Genomic DNA, 17,516 nt, shown 5'->3' on the forward strand with positions numbered 1-17,516 from the left:
CTCGGGGCAATAGGATAACAGATCAAAGAACCTCTGCTGATACTCATCGATAGACATGGCTCCCTGTCGCAGACTCAGTAGCTCGCCTGCCTTCGACTGTCGGAGTGCAGGAGGAAAATACCGCTTTTGGAAAGCTGTGCGAAACTCGGCCCAGGTGGCCACTCCTCTCGCCGCAACAAAAGGTGTAGAAGTAAACCTCCACCACCTGCGCGCACGCCCATCCAGAAGATAGCCAAGGGTCTCCACCTTCTGCTCATCGGTGCATTGGAAAGTCTGAAAAGTCGTCTCCATGCGGTCTAACCAGTTCTCCGCATCCTCCGGAGACTCACCTCCAACTAAGGGCTTGGGACCCATAGCTAAGAATCGACGCACAGTGAAACGCTCGTCGTCATGATGACGATGACGCCGTTCTCGACGAGGCTCCCGGTCGGCATCACCCCAACGCCCACCAACACTGCCATGAGAACTCTGGTCGTCACGATTTGACATCTACAAAAATACCTCAAGAATTCTTTTGCATGCTCTGATACCATAAATGTAGTGACCCTTACCCGGATCACCTACTAAACAGAACTTATGCATGCAATTAACTTAATTAAACAGATATCAGAATAAAACTGCGGAATCCAATAACATTATACAATCCCAAGTAAAGGAATCTGTAATTATCCAATATTATACAACCAAATAGAATAGCTGTATAAACCCAAACAACAGTAATAAAACCTAGACGAAGCTCCAGCTGGCCAACCACTGACTAGCCCCTCCTGGATCCACCCTCCTCGTCCAATTGCAAACCTGCCCCATGGAATAGGGTGTCCAGAAACACAGAGTACGAGACGTGAGCATAAAACGCTCAGTGCGAGAGTATGAGTATACATGCATGCAAAGTGAACTCCCTATAGACTCGAGGTCAAGGATCAGATAACAGAGACAGATCGGGCCCTGGTATGTAGCACGCTATGCCGTCGCTTCAGGAGGTGGCTCCCATACCGAGATAACCATGGAAACGCCGGACCCAAATCGATGGAAGTCCATCCACTAACAGGATAGGGTACAACCCTACTAACAGACATCTCGAAGGAGATACAGCAAGATGCAAATGAATGCAGCATAATATCATGGCATATAAATCATGCGGTCACATAATACATGCATACTCAGTCAGGATATCTCGAACAGTACTTTCGTACCTCAATACAGTGCAAGCTCTACCAACTCTAGGTCCACGCCTATAGTCTGCTCTACACTGCCAAATGATACTACTATCATTAAAGTGCTCTAAAAGCCTTAACTAAGCTATTGCATACTCCTAAATATTTATAGGAAGCAAAAGCTATACCTTCGTCCGTCGTTAACCCTTTGATGTCGATGCCTCCAGAACTTGGGCACAACTCTGCTACGACTACCGAACTCCTCGCCGACCTCCGGACCAAGCCTAAGAAGACTAGAACAGCTCCAAAAGGACTAGAAAGGAAAGGAGAACTCGGAATTGGCAAATGAAAGTGAAGTCTCGGCCTTCTATTTATAGACAACGATCGGAACTTCCGATCCTTGATCGAAACGTCCAAACCTCGATCGGAACGTCCGATCCTGCCATCGGAGCTTCCGAAGATCCTGATCTGCCACGTGTCAAAATATCACTTGTTGACTCCGGATAGGGGTGATCGGAGCTTCCGGTCCTGATCGGAGCTTCCGATCCAACCACACGTCATGCCTGACGTAATAACATCGGTGCCTCCGATCGCTCATCGGAGCTTCCGATCGTGCCTTCGGAGCTTCCGATCCGTCCGATACCTAATTCAATTAATTAGCATTAATCCTTTAATTACTCAATTAGGGTACGGGCTACTACAGCCCGCGTGCGAGGATCCTTCACCTGAAAATCAGAGGAAGAGAAAATAACAATGACATCATTAGTTTTACAAAGTTGAGACACCGATAACATATTTTTGTTAATGGAAGGAACGCATAGGGCGTGTGGAAACAAAAGCTTAAAGGAACTAGAGGGTGGTAGGAGACAACCTGTGTGAGTGATGGGGAGACCACTGCCATCACCAACAACAACTCCATCAGAGCCAGCATACGAAGTGTGGAGAGATAGGTTAGAGAGATCGGCGGTGACATGATGCGTGGCACCAGATTCTAGGAGCCAGTCAGACGATGCAGGCGAGGCAGCAGTAAACGCGACGGCCGAGGAAAATGGAAAACTTGGGGCAGCGCGTGGTTGACCACCATGGGGCGCAGAAGACGGAGCTGGCGTGAATTGAAAGTCAGGATAGCGCCGAGCAGAGTGACCCTGACGACTGCAGAGCTGACAGAAACGTTGGCCCTTCGCCTGGGCGGGCTGGTGGAATGCAGGTCGCGGATTCCAGGCATCGCCATGACGAGGCTGGGCAGTGGAGGCACCGAGAACATTAGCAGGTGGCGGGCGGCGGCCTTGATGGTTGGAGCGCTGGGTCGAGTGGACTGTTGCTGGAAGGGCAGAAAGAGATCCCCGTCTAGCCAGTAGATGAGCCTCATGATTGAGAAGCTTTTCATGGAGCTCCTCGAACAAGATGACAGTGTCACGGGCATGAATGGCATGAACAAGCTCCTTGTAATCATCATCAAGGCCATGCAGAACTTTGATTGTAAGATCTTCGATGTCGAGCGGAGCATTCATGAGGGCCAGTTCATCAGCCTTTGATTTGATGAACTGCATGAATTCAGTTATGGTTTGAGATCCCTTGACCGGATTCCGAAGCTGTGTTTTGAGTTGAGTGATGCGACCACGAGAGGTCTTGCCATAGGTATTGACAAGAGTGGTCCATGCATCGGCGGCAGTGGTGGCAGTAGCAATAAATGGAATCAAGGAGGGAGAGAGGGATCCCATGATGATGTTCAGAATCAACTGGTCCTGACGGATCCAAGTGGTATACGCAGGATTCAAAGAGGAAGTGGCAGGAATGGCGGCAGCGGTGGCCGTGGCCGGCGTCGCAGCGACGAGGATGGTCCGTGGTGGACAAGGGTAAGATCCATGAGAAGGGTCATGAACTGGAGACGCCAGGAAAGATAGTTTGTGGATGTCAGCTTCAAAGGCGCATGAGCAGAAACATTGAAGGAGATTAGAAGCGTGATAGCCGGACCGGGTGCTGCAGCCATGTTAGTCGGCGGAAGAAAAAAAAGTATATTGGAAGAGGAGGGGCGGCGGCGGCGGCTTCGGCTTGGTAGGGCTAGGGTTTAGTGGCGTAGGCCGGGAGCTCTTGATACCGTGTAGAAACGTTTGGGGAATATATTTTTCATATATTCAGAAATAAAAATACAATGTATATTTATATACAATATCACGAAATAGAGATAAGGAAATAAATAAATAAAAAGATACAAAAGATATACACAATATTTATAAAGATATATTTCCAATAGAAGCAAGACACTCCGTCAAATTTATGGAAAAGGGAACGTAGATTTTCCCTACTCTGGAAGGATATAGTATTTAGGTAGACTTTTGAAAAAAAGTTATATTTATTTTATGTTAGTACTTTTGTATATTGTTATGCAGTTGTTGCATAAATACTTGTTAATATTTTGATTTTGTGGATTGACATTTGAGATGTTAAATGTAAATTATTTTGTTTCTTAATTGATGGATTAATTATTTTGTTATTGATGGATGAATTATATTATCAAGTATTTAAATTAATTCGGAAAAGAAACATAATAAAAAAGTCATTTATAAATTTATTTAAAAATGCTTGTTTAAAATTTCTCCCAAATTCCATATTAAACAAACGTGGTTATGCAATTGGCTCTACAATTGTGATTTAGTATTGACCTAGAAACAATTCAAAAAAATGGCTTTACCATTGTAATCTAGATGCGAGAAGAAATTATTCTAAATTCATTGTTGTATGGATAGTTTGAAAATGATTCTGTATCCATGGTTTTAAGAGTGGTTTTAAACCACCACAAAACTATGTTTTTAGGAGTAGTTTACAAGTACTCTTAAAACCATATCTTCAAGAAACGGTCGTCAATCGCTCTTTAATCCAAGATATTTAGAGCAGTTTAAACCGTTCTTACAACTAACGACTTCAAGAGCAATTTTAAATCACTCTTGAATTCTTTGTTTCAACAGCGATTTGAAACCGCTGTTATATGCATGTCATGTAAACTGAGTTTCAAATCGCTCTTGTTGTGAATAATATGACCGGTTTTTTTACTTTTATCAACGTGTGAAAAAACCGTTCCTATAAGATATAGAGACGCCAATAAGAGGAGCAGTTATGAAACCAATGGTAAAACTTTGGGAGCGGTTGAAAACCACTCTTAAATGCTGAAAAAACCGCTCCTATAAGGGTGTTTTTTTGTAGTGTTAGTCCAGTTTACATATAATTTTTATTTTTTGAATCTTGTAACTTCCATATAGTTTTCATATTATATATAAAAACTAAACCCAAAAAAACATGATTCACATTGGATTAATAGTTTTATTTATATTATGTATTTTATAAGATGATATTTATAATTGTAAAGCTTTTTTGAATAATTTTAGTTGAATATTTTTATTTAATTTATTTAAATTTTAAAAGCTTTAAAATATGTAAATCATAATATATTATGAATAAAGATATAAAAATTATGAAACTTATGGAATTAAAAATATAAATTCATCGATAATATGACTAAGAAAAAAATATATGAAAGTTACAAGACTAAAAAATGAAAATTCAATGCAAACAGGACTAAAAATAAAAATAGAATGCAAGTTACCGGACTAAAATTATAAATTTAATGTTAACAAGACTTAAAGTGAAAAAATAATGAAAGTTACAGGACTAAAAATGCGAATTTAATGTTAATAGGACCAAAAATAAAAAAAAAGAATGCAAGTTACAGGACTAAAATTGTAAATTTATTTTTAATAGGACCAAAAATGAAAAATGTGCAAAAAGTTTTTTTTTCATAATTTTATTATTATTTTTTTTAAAATTACTAAAATTATGAAAAACAAACTTATTATGCTAAAACCATACTTTTGACTATTTGAAAGATCAGAATCCAAGACAACTTCAACGTACAACTCCTAACATATATATGTATCACATCTCAACAACGACGACAACAAAATCAACAACAATAATAATAATAATGACCTCAAAATAATAATAATAATAATAATAATAAAGAATGTTCAATTATTTACCAACAAACTCACATTCTCCTTTATTCATTTCAAGCCAAAACAAGGAAAATAAACAAAACACTAAAGTCATCGACTCAATAATGCAACACCACGACATGGTACTTCATCACATAATACTGGGTGGTAACATTATACCAGACGTTACTCACGGTAGCAATACCTCGTGCCAATCGAAAAACACCTGATCCACCAACTACGGCTATCTCGCGATACTTGTGATCAATGGGATTGTGACCAAGTATGCTGAGGCTGCTGCCATTATACGCCTCGCCCGTGAATACGAAGTTGAGAGTCATCAGCATGCCCCTCTCCTCCAGCGAGTCCGCGGCGTAGATTCCTTCCGCTCGGCCAATGATCTTGGACTCGGGCGTTGAGGCCACTCTCAATGCATCGTCCGCAACCCGGACAAGACCGAAAAATGTGGGAGATTGGAGAGAGGTGTTGGTTTGGGCAACATTAACAGCAGTTGGATTCTTCCCAGTTCCAATGTCATGAAAGAAGAAGTGGAATTTTGTTAATTTTTCCTTGAGATTTGGAAGATTTTCGAACCATTTTTCTACTGACTCGGGATCTTTGGGAGTACCCTCGCAATGGACTCTGGACATTGCTACCAAGTACAGCATGAAAAATATGGCAAGCTTCTCCATATCTATCTAATCTTCAAGGTATATAATTCTATAATACGGTTTAAAAAGAGCACTGCATGCAGCATGCTCATGTTCTATTTATAATACCTTTGGATGGGAAGAGTCTATCGAAAGCGATTGCATATAAAATATAAGCAAGTGTGTAGATACGTGTGCAGATTATGCTAACTTTATTTATATTTATATACAATATTGTTTATGGGATTATAAAAAATGTCTTACAAACATAAAAAAAAAAAAAGATCATTATTGTTTATAAAAATAGTGTGCTGATAAATCTATAATAATAAACTTTTAATTGCATTGAATAAAAAGGCTGATGGGTTATTTGCATTCATTTCCAATACACGTTGCGCATTTGACATTCACTTTCTTTTATCAAGTGTAAAATTATAACATTCCAAAAGAAGTGAGTGATAAATAGATAGAGTACAGGGAGGTGGATAAGGCCTAAGGGTACCAATTCTGCTGGATCGGGTCGGTTCAGGTCGGGTTGGTGCAAGAAATTAGTAAAAGATGTATCGACCCAAATCCGAATCAACTCGAACTCGGCTGACTCGACTAACCCATTTTATTTTATTTTAACAAAATAATTAAATAAAAATTTAAAACACACAATAATAATAGTAAAGTTTAGACACATAATAACAAAATTTCTCTTATATAATATTTAAATTTGAAAATTTAGTTGTAAAAAATTTAAAGTATACTTACTAGAAAAAAATAAAATGTCATTTTAAAAATCAAATTTTATAAAATAAACATTAAATGATAAAAATATATTATATCAATATACAATAACTTTTTTTTATTAATTTCAACATACTCCTTCCGTCTCGATTAATAAAAATATATTATATCAATAATTTTATTTTTCAAAGATTATTTTATTTATTAAATTTATAAAATTAAGTTATATTTAATTTATATCAAAAAAATTAAGTTATATTTAATAATTATATCATACTGATTGTATACAAATATTTTAAATATTAATTAATATAAGTATATAAATATATATATAACAATTGGTAAATTAAATAATCAAAATAACATCTAAAAAATACTTATAGGTATACCATAAAATGTCACATTTCTCGTTATACTATAGTAATTAAATTATATAATAAGTTAATAACTGTCTTTATAACGATGCATTCATATATGTAAATAATTTTGTGTTAATTAATTTTCATGATTGATACGGTGAATTAAATATCAAAAAATTTATATTAAGATTAAAAAAATATTTAGTATTAATTTAAATTATAAAAGAATAGATAAAATAAAAAATAAAAGATAAAACTAAGTTTAAAGGAGATTAAAAGAAAATAATATTTGTGGGTATTTGTCAAAATGAATTAAGATTTGATCAAATTGATTGTAATTAATTAGTAAAATTATATATTTTCAATTCAATAGTAATATTAATAAAATTAAAACTCATTAATGAATTAAAATATCAACTAAAATATATTTTAATATATTGATAAAATTATTATAAAATAATTATAATTTATCTATACTATTTATATAATACTTCCACCCCTTATACTAACCACTTTTGGTGTATCAAATCACACCAAATTTTTTTCATATTTTACCCCTAAGTTTAACATACATCTCTTTTATGTTATATCTTAAATGACTATAAGTGATGAAATTTGAAAGAAAAAAAAAAGATAAAGAAAAAAAGAGATAAGGATGATAAATATCCTCACTTTTTATATCATCCTTATCTCTTTTTTTTTTTTTTTTTTTTTTTCTTTCAAATTTCATCACTTATCATTTTTTTAATTAAATTATCAATGCGAGTTTTTATAATTTATTTCTACATTATCTCAAAAATTCCATATATTTTTCTCCATGATAATTTTTTTATACTTTTAAATAGTTAAATTATCAAGCATGTGAAAATCACGTGCTACAGTTGCTAGTATTTAATTAAAAATTTCAAGTAACAAAATTATGAAATTAACCGAGATTTACGTGTTGTCGTGTTGATGCTCCGAGCCTCTGACCTCCCTATGCTCCTAATTCTTTTTTTAAAGATATATCTTTATTAATAATATACAAACTATTATATAATATTTCCATCCCTTATACTAACCGCTTTTGGTGTGTCAAATCACACCAAATTTTTTTTCCTATTTTTTCCCTAATTTTAACATACTTCTCTTTATGTTAGATCTTAAATTACTAAATTATCCCCACTTTTTATATAATCCTTATCTCCTTTTTTCTTTATCTTTTTTTTTTTTTCAAATTTCATGTTTATCAATTATTTTTAAATTATCAACGTGAGTTTTTATATATTTTTTCTACTTTATCTAAAAAATCTCATATTTTTTTCCGTGATAATTTTTTTATATTTTTTAAATAATTAAATTATTGAGCACGTGATTTTCACGTGCTACGATTGCTAGTATTTAATTAAAAATTCCAAGTAACAAAATTATGAAAGTAACCAAGATTTACGTGTTGTCGTGTTGATGCTCCGAACTCCCTCCGCTCCTAATTATTTTTCAAAGATATATATCTTTTATTAATAATACACAACTTTCATAATGCTCCTAATAGTTATATCAACACAATAAATTTATAGTCGCGGTTTATAAAAGTGTTAAAACTAAAAACTCTCTGTCATGTATATTTTTCAAACCAATCATAAAAGAATAAAACAATAAGAGAGTTCATAACACCGATTTTGTGAAGCCGTGGTTAAAAATATTTCATATGAGCATTTTCCAGAATGCTCCTAATAGTTATATCATCAAGAGCAGGTTGTAGCAACGGTTTATACAACCAATACTAAAATGTATTCAGTGGACATAATTTTCAAACCAATCCTAAAAGAATAGAGCAATAAAAATGGTTCATATCACCGATTTCGTGAAATCGTTGGTAAAAATATTCAATACGAGTAGTTTCCATAATGCTCCTAATATTTATGTGAACAAGATCAATTTGTAGCGGCGGTTTATACAACCAATACTAAAAAATTTTCAATAGGTAACACTTTTAAACCAATCCTAAAAAAATATAGTAATAAAAGCGGTTCATAACATCAATTTTGTGAAAATCGATGTAAAAAATAAACAATCTGAACAGTTCTAGAATGCTCCTAATAAGTTATATCAACAAGAGCAGTTTGTAGCATCGGTTTATACAACCAATTCTAAAAATTATTCTATACGTACAATTTTCAAACCAATCCTACAAAAAATAAAAAAATAAAAGCGGTTCATAGCATCGTTTTTGTGAAAACCATTGTTAAAAATATTTGATATGAGCAGTGTTCAGAATGCTCATAATTGTTATAATCAATAAGAGTGGTTTGTAGGAGCGGTTCATATAACCACTACTAAAAGTATTCAATAGGTGTAATTTTCAAACCAATCCTAAAAAACTAGAACAATAAAAGAGTTCTACAGCACCGGTTCTTTAAAAACCGTTGTTACATGTCTTCAATATGAGCAGTTTTCGGAATACTCTTAATAGTTATATAAATAAGAGCAGTTTATAGAAGCGGTTTATACAACTAATACTAAAAGTATTCAAAAGGTACAATTTCCAAAACAATCCTAAAACAATAGAGCAATAAAAGCGGTCCACAGAACCGGTTCTTTGAAAACCGCTTTTACATGTCTTTAATATGAGCACTTTCCAGAATGCACATAATAACTATATCAATAGAAGCAGTTTATAGCAACGGTTGATACAAAACGGTAATAAAACTTGTGCAATGGAAGCGGTTATGAAATCACTCCTGATATTATGGCAATAGAAACGGTTTAAGTAAAACCGCTTTTGTTGTCTGGTTTGCACGAGTGGTTTTCAAATTTATCCTAAAAAACCGCTTCTAGAAACACATTTTTTTGTAGTGAATGTTTTAAAAAGCGCTAGGCGGTAGGCGGACGGTTACCCACCGCCTATCAGTAGACGCTTAGTCGGCCGCCTAGGTGGTGACCGCCTAGCGCCTAGATGCTTAGTCGGCCGCCTAGGCGGGTCCTAGACGGTTTTTATTTTTAGTCTAAATATTAAATTATTCTAATCCGATCTATCTTAATATTTCTTCGATAATACTTTTTTTTTATCAAATTCACCTGCTAATTGATGTTTTTTTTGTCCTAAATATCTAATTATTCTCGTTCATCTCAATATTTCTCCGATAATTTCTCTTTATCGAATTCAAACTCGAATTATATGACATACTCCTCGTCTTCATCCGATACAAATTGATGAAAAAATATAGCAAATAATCTTTTTTTAAAAAATTAAAATAAAAAATATTATACGACCGCCTAGGCGGATTTTAAGGCGTCTAGGCGGAGATTAGGCGGCCTAGACGGTCAACTAATGTAATAACTCAGAAGCTTCAACTGTCTAAAAATCGGGACGGTGGGCAACCGCCTAGACGGTCCTAGGCGCTTCCTTTTAGAACAATGTATATATATATATGTATATATATATATATATACATATATATAATATACAATGAGGATTTTTTTCCTTATTAAAAAATTTTAGTTACATCTGTGAAATCTCGATATTCCCGCGTGTTTTCAAATCTTGATGACACAAATATCAAAAACACGTACAGACGAGGGAGTTTGCGATTAACCTTAAAAAAATGGATATCAAGAATACATAGGACATATAATTAATATCTAATTTATTTTTTTATTAAAAAAATTTCATGTCCAACACCTATCATTTTTGGACCAGCGAAACAGATTCTTGGAATGAAGATCTCCACGGATAGGACAAATAATAAACTGTGGTTATCTCAAGAACAATACATTGAAAAGGTTCTTGAAAGATTCAAAATGGATAATGCAAAGACTGTTGGTACTCCACTTGCGGGGCATTTCAAACTAAGTTCAGTCCAATGTCCCACAAGTGATGAAGAAAAGAAAGAAATGGAAAGTGTTCCTTATGCTTCAGCAATCAGTAGTTTGATGTATGCAATGGTGTGTACAAGACCTGACCTCGCTCACGCAGTTGGCATGGTAAGTCGATTTCTCTCAAATCCTGGCAAAGATCACTGGCTAGTAGTGAAATGGATATTCCGATATCTAAGAGGTACTTCTAGATTTTGTTTGAGATTTGGAACTGACCAACTTGTGTTAGAATCCTACACTGATGCAGATATGACTGGTGATGTTGATTCTAGGAAGTCCACATCCGGATAATTGATGACATTTTTTGGGGGATCAGTCTCATGGCAATCAAAACTTCAAAAGTGTATGACATTATCCACAACAGAAGCAAATACATAGCCACAACCGAAGCATGAAAAGAACTTCTATGGTTGAAGAAGTTTCTACAAGAGTTAGGCCCAAGGTAAGATAAGTTTACGCTCTACTGTGATAGTCAGTGTGCAATCTATATGAGTAAAAACACTAGTTTTTACTCAAGATCGAAGCATATTGATGTAAGGTATCATTGGATCCGAGATGCGTTAAACGACAAGTTGTTACATCTTGAGAAGACACATACCGATGAAAATGGTTTCGATATGTTTACAAAGTCATTGCCAAAAGAAAAGTTTAAAAGCTATAGAAGTGCGGGGGGTCTGATTGAATCTACAAAATGAGCTTTAGGGGGAGAATTGTTGGAATTCAATTCATTTTTTGATTCAACAATTCAAATTCAACCATGATGGCTACCAAACTTGATGTCATTCACACCATGTTTTCACACTTCACCTACCCCAAAACTTTGCCTATAAATAGACTTATTTTGCATTGCTCAAAATCATCCCAAGAAAGCAAAGAAAATACAAGCAACATTAAGTGTTGTATAGCCTAGTGATAGGATCGGTTGAAAGTATAGAGAGGGGGGGGGGGGGGGTTAATAGACTTTCAAACAGTTTAGTATAAAAATAGTTGAACTCGATCGGTTTAGGGACAAGTTCTAGGCTTATCTTAATATCTGATGTAATTTGACAAACAAAAATATGTGCGGAAATATGTAAAATTACAGATTTGAACACTAAAATTAGGTTATCAGTTTAGGTTATGAAAATATATAGGGTAAACTGAAATAACGCAAGCAAATGTTTATGGATGTTCAGATATTTCAAATACTCCTATGTCACCCCTTCTTCCGCCTCGCAAGGATATCACCAGAAGACTTTGAATTTTGCAAGTAATTTGCAAAACCTCGATCCAGTTTAGGACTTAACACTGCCTAAACAAGAACTCTTAGTACAATACGTCAGTTTCAGTCCTAGGCTGATGACAGAATACAGATGAATACAACTCGAAATCCTTAGCACAAAAAATGATCCTTCAATGATCAGAATAACACTTCAGCGTTTGTGCTTCGAGTTCCTTGATCAAGTCTTGAGCGAATAGAACTTTGAATATTCTCATAAAATAGCAAAAATCGCAGATCGTAAGAGGGTTCCTTTGATTGATCAAGATCTCTATTTATACCCTTGGATTGTTAACGGTCATAAATTCAAACTGAATCTTCAGATAGGGTTTTGAATTATTCCCGTTGGATTTTTCACTATCAACAACAAATTATGGAGCCGACATTTCCCTTTGCATCGCGACACTTCCTTCTGCAGAGAATGTCAGAGTACGGCAGAACTTATCCATAAAAGGCATGGTAGTTGACTGGTGAGGGGTAGACTGAAGAGCTGATGAAATCAGTTTAGCGTCTTTGGCCATGTAGTAGCCCGTAACCAAAATCAGTGATTAAGGAATTAATCATAATTACTTGGGAAGGGTTCGGAAGCTCCGAACAGGATCGGAAGCTCCGATCGAATTACGTCAGGCATGACGTGTGGCAGGATCGGAAGCTCCGATCAGGATCAGAAGTTTCGATCACCTCAATCCGAAGTCAACCAGTGAGATTTTGAAACGTGGTAGATAAGTGAGATCGGAAGCTCCGATTTTGGGATCGGACGCTCCGATCGTGATCGGACGTTCCGATCATGATCGGACATTCCGATCGAGGAACGGAGGTTCCGATCGTCGTCTATAAATAGGGGGTGCCGAGCTCACATTTGAGTGCACCAATTCCTCTCTTCTCTCTCAATTACTTAGCCTTCTAACTCAGATCTAGGGAATTCTAGGCGTCCCGTGGGGAATCCGAAAGTGACATAGCGATCCAGGCATTGTAGCGGAGCTGTGGCCTAGTTTTGAGGCACTCGACAGCAAAGGGCTAACGAAGGACGAAGGTATAGCTTTTGCTTTCTATAAATATTTAGGAGTATGCAATAGCTTAGTTAAGGCTTTTAGAGCACTATAATGATAGTAGTATCATTTGGCAGTGTAGATCAGACTATAGGCGTGGACCTAGAGTTGGTAGAGCTTGCACTGATTTGAGGTACGAAAGTACTGTTTGAGATATCATGATTGAGTATGCATGTATTATGTGACTGCATGGTTTATATGTCATTGATTTATGCTGCATTCATTTGCATACTGAGCTATCTCCTTCGAGATGTCTGTTAGTAGGGTTTTTCCCTATCCTGTTAGTGGTTGGACTTCCATCGATTTGGGTCCGGCATATCCACTGGTATTATGGTATGGGAGCCACCTCCTGAAGCGATGGCACAGCGTGCTACATACCAGGGCCCGGTCTGTCTCTGTTATCTGATCCTTGACCTCGAGTTTATAGGGAGTTCACTTTGCATGCATGTATACTCATACTCTCGTACTGAGCGTTTATGCTCACATCTCGTACTCTGTATTTCTGGACACCCTATTCCATGGGGCAGGTTTGCGATTGGATGAGGCGGGTGGATCCAAGAGGGGCTAGGCAGTGGTTGGTCAGCTGGAGCTTCGCCTAGGTTTTATTCTGTTGTTATTTGGATTGATACAGCTGTTCGATCTGGTTGTATAATATTTGGGTATTTACAGATTCCTTTACTTGGGATTGTATAATGTTTATGGTTTCCGCAGTTGAATTCTGATTGCTGTTTTGATTAAGTTAATTGCATGCCTAAGTTCTGTTTAGTAGGTGATCCATGTAAGGGTCACTACATTTATGGTATCAGAGCATGCAAAGTATTCTTGGGATTTAGATTCTACATAAGATAACCGTTAGGTTAATTTTGTAGATGGCAGATCGTAACGACCAGAGTTCTCATGGCACTATTGGTGGGCGTTGGGGTGATGCCGATCGGGAGCCTCGTCGGGAACGCCGCCATCGTCATCGAGTTGAGGACCGTTTTAGTGTACGTCGATTCTTGCAGATGAGGCCTAAGCCCTTGGTTGGAGGTGAGTCTCCGGAGGATGCGGAGAACTGGTTAGACCGCATGGAGACGACTTTTCAGACTTTCCAATGCACCGAGGAGCAGAAGATGGAGACCCTTGGTTTTTTTCTGGATGGACGTGCTTGCAGGTGGTGGAGGTTTACTTCTGCACCTTTTGTTGCGGCGAGAGGAGTGGCCACCTGGGCCGAGTTCCGCACAGCTTTTCAGAAGCTGTATTTTCCTCCTGCACTCCGTCAATAGAAGGCGCGCGAGCTACTGAGTCTGCGACAGGGAGCCATGTCTATTGATGAGTATCAGCAGAAGTTCTTTGATCTGCTATCCTATTTCCCCGAGATTGCCGACAGCTCCGAGATGAAGTATAATCTGTTCCTTCAGGGCCTTAACCCTGAGATCCATGATCGTATGGAAGTTGGTGACGACATGTCCTAAGAGGGTTTGGTGAGCCATTGTCACCAGGCGGAGGACAGCATTCGACGAAACAGGTCTTTCTCTCAGTCGAGACCTGCTAGTTCTTTGGGTTCCCGTGCCCAATCTTTCAAGAAGTATGGATCTACTTCTTCTTCCTCTGGCTCTGCTGGTGTTGTCCGTTTCGGTAAGAAGGACAAGTGTGATCACTGTGGGAAGAACCATCCATCTGACAAGTGTCGTAGAGCTTCTGGAGCTTGTTTCCATTGTGGAGAGACTGGTCATATCCGGAGGGATTGTCCACTATCTGGGGGAGGCGGTTCTGGTTCAGGTTCAGGATCAGGTTCTCAGGCCACCATTCAGTAGAGGTCGCAGAGACAGCCTGCTGGGAGTTCTCATTTGAGGCCACGAGCTTCTGGCCAGGTGTTTTCCTTGAGGCATGATCAGGCAGTGGAGGAGAATGAGAACGTCATCGCAGGTACATTTCTGTTTTATGGTATACCTGCTCTTGTACTTATTGACACTGGTACATCTCATTCCTTGATTTCTGTACGTTTTGTTAAGAGGCATAAGTTACCATGCATTACACTAGACGTAATGATGTCTGTTTCTACTCCGACGGGCCAATCTGTTTTGGCTAAGCGTCTAGTGATGGGTTGCCCTTTAGAATTCGAGGGTAACATTTTGATTCCGAATCTCATGGTCCTTGCGATGGACGACTTTGATTGCATTCTGGGAATAGATATGTTGACTACCTATCGAGCTTCAGTGGACTGCTATCAGAGATTAGTGCATTTTCATCCTGAGGGGAGTGAGAGCTGGTTTTTCTATGGAGAGGGAGCGCGACCCCCGATGCCTTTGGTATCAGCTTTGAGAGCCTGTTGAGCTCTAGAGTCTGGAGGGGAAGGCTACCTTATCTATGCAGTTGATTTGTCTGCTGAGAGCGTTGGGATAGAGAGTATTCCTGTTGTGGATGAATTTCCAGATGTATTTCCTGATGAGATTACGGGTTTTCTTCCTGTTAGGGAAGTCGAGTTTGGCATAGAGTTGATGCCGGGTACTTCGCCTATTTCTCGAGCACCGTATCGTCTGGCTCCGTCAGAGATGCGTGAGTTGAAGAATCAGCTACAGGACCTTTTGGACAAGGGGTACATTCGTCCTAGTGTATCTCCTTGGGGAGCTCCTGTTCTTTTTGTAAAGAAGAAGGATGGGTCTATGCGGCTGTGCATTGACTATCGGCAGCTGAATCGAGTTACTGTGAAGAACAAGTATCCTTTGCCTCGTATTGATGACTTGTTTGATCAACTGCAGGGCACTTCAGTTTACTCCAAGATTGACTTGAGATCTGGGTATCATCAGTTGAGAGTCCAAAATCAGGACATAGCCAAGACTGCATTTCGTACTCGCTATGGGCATTACGAGTTTCTAGTGATGCCATTTGGTTTGACTAATGCGCTGGCTATATTCATGGACCTGATGAACTGTGTCTTCAGGGAGTATTTGGAAAAGTTTTTCATGGTCTTCATTGACGACATCTTGGTGTATTTGCGTAATACGGAAGAGCATGTTTCTCACTTGCGGTTGGTACTGCAGACTCTTTGGGATGAGCAGTTGTACACCAAGCTGAGCAAGTGTGAGTTCTGGATGGATCGAGTGGTCTTTCTTGGCCATATAATATCCAGGGAGGGGATTTTTGTTGATCCAAGCAAGATTGAGGCGGTGCTTAATTGGTTGCGACCGACGACAGTTGCTGAGATCCATAGTTTTCTGGGTCTATCAGGGTATTATCGTCGCTTCATTCTGAACTTCTCTCAGTTAGCTCAACCATTAACAAAACTTACCCGCAAGGGTGTTGATTTCGAGTGGTCCTCCGAGTGTGAGGAGAATTTCTGTGAGCTTTGACGGCGGTTGACTTCTGCGCCGGTGTTGGCATTACCGTCAGGATCTGGAGGGTATGTGGTGTACACTGATGCTTCTCTTCAGGGTTTAGGTTGTGTCCTGACTCAGAATGAGCATGTGATCGCATACGGTTCTAGATAGCTGAAGCTTCACGAGGACAACTACCCAATCCATGATTTGGAATTGGCAGCCATTGTGTTCGCTTTGAAGATCTGGCGTCATTATCTGTATGGCGAGAAATTTGAGATCTTCACCGACCATAAGAGTCTCAAGTATTTGTTCACTCAGGCGGAGTTGAACATGAGGCAGAGACGTTGGATGAACTTGCTTAAGGACTATGATTGCAAGATTAAGTACCATCCGGGAGCTACTAATCTTACTGCTGATGCTTTGAGTCGCAAGGTGCGACTATCCGCACTTCAGACTTGTTCGATGTCTAGTGCGATCAGTGACTGTTGTACTTTGGGATATACTTTCAAGCATAAGAAAGGTATGCAGGGTATCCAGATGTTTGCGATATTATCTGAGCCAGCTTTGTATTCGCGGATTCGAGATGCTCAGATGTCTGATTCGAAGACCCAGCGTTTAGCTCGTCTGGATTTTATTATCAGTCAGATGGCTTTCTGTGTTTTTCTGGTAGGCTTGTGATTCCGCAGGATGTAGAGTTGCGAGAGGAGATTTTGTCTCAGGCGCATCGCACTAAGTTGAGTATTCATCCTGGGAGCAACAAGATGTAAAAAGATCTACGTACTCATTTCTGGTGGAAGGGAATGAAACGCAGTGTTTATCAGTTTGTTTCGAGATGTTTGGTGTGTCAACAGGTCAAGGCAGAGCACCGACGACCTGGAGGATTGCTTCACAGTCTGCCTATTCCTGAATGGAAATGGGAGTTTATCACAATGGACTTTGTGACCCATTTGCCGGTATCCCCGAGTAATTGTGATGCTCTCTGGGTTGTGGTGGACCGACTCACCAAGTCAGTGCATTTCATTGCCTATAGCCGGGAGTACAATGTGGATCGTATGGCTCGATTGTACATTCAGGAGATCGTTCGACTTCATGGAGTGCCTGTGAGCATTGTCAGCGATCGGGACCCTAGGTTTACTTCTAGATTCTGGGGGCTAGTGTTCAGCGTGCGATG

The 17,516-nt window shown here is 38.4% G+C and overlaps 1 protein-coding gene across 1 annotated transcript; it reads right to left on the bottom strand.

Annotated features, from left to right (window-relative positions):
• Positions 1-5,151: 5,151 nt before the first annotated feature.
• Positions 5,152-5,845, bottom strand: LOC140872369 (dirigent protein 22-like). Its single transcript, XM_073275189.1, has one exon. The coding sequence runs from the start codon at positions 5,833-5,835 to the stop codon at positions 5,263-5,265; it is 573 nt and encodes a 190-aa protein (XP_073131290.1). The 5' UTR covers positions 5,836-5,845; the 3' UTR covers positions 5,152-5,262.
• Positions 5,846-17,516: the final 11,671 nt, after the last annotated feature.

The sequence above is a fragment of the Henckelia pumila genome, unplaced genomic scaffold, assembly GCF_033568475.1.
Source record: "Henckelia pumila isolate YLH828 unplaced genomic scaffold, ASM3356847v2 CTG_461:::fragment_3, whole genome shotgun sequence".
Classification (NCBI taxonomy): domain Eukaryota; kingdom Viridiplantae; phylum Streptophyta; class Magnoliopsida; order Lamiales; family Gesneriaceae; genus Henckelia; species Henckelia pumila.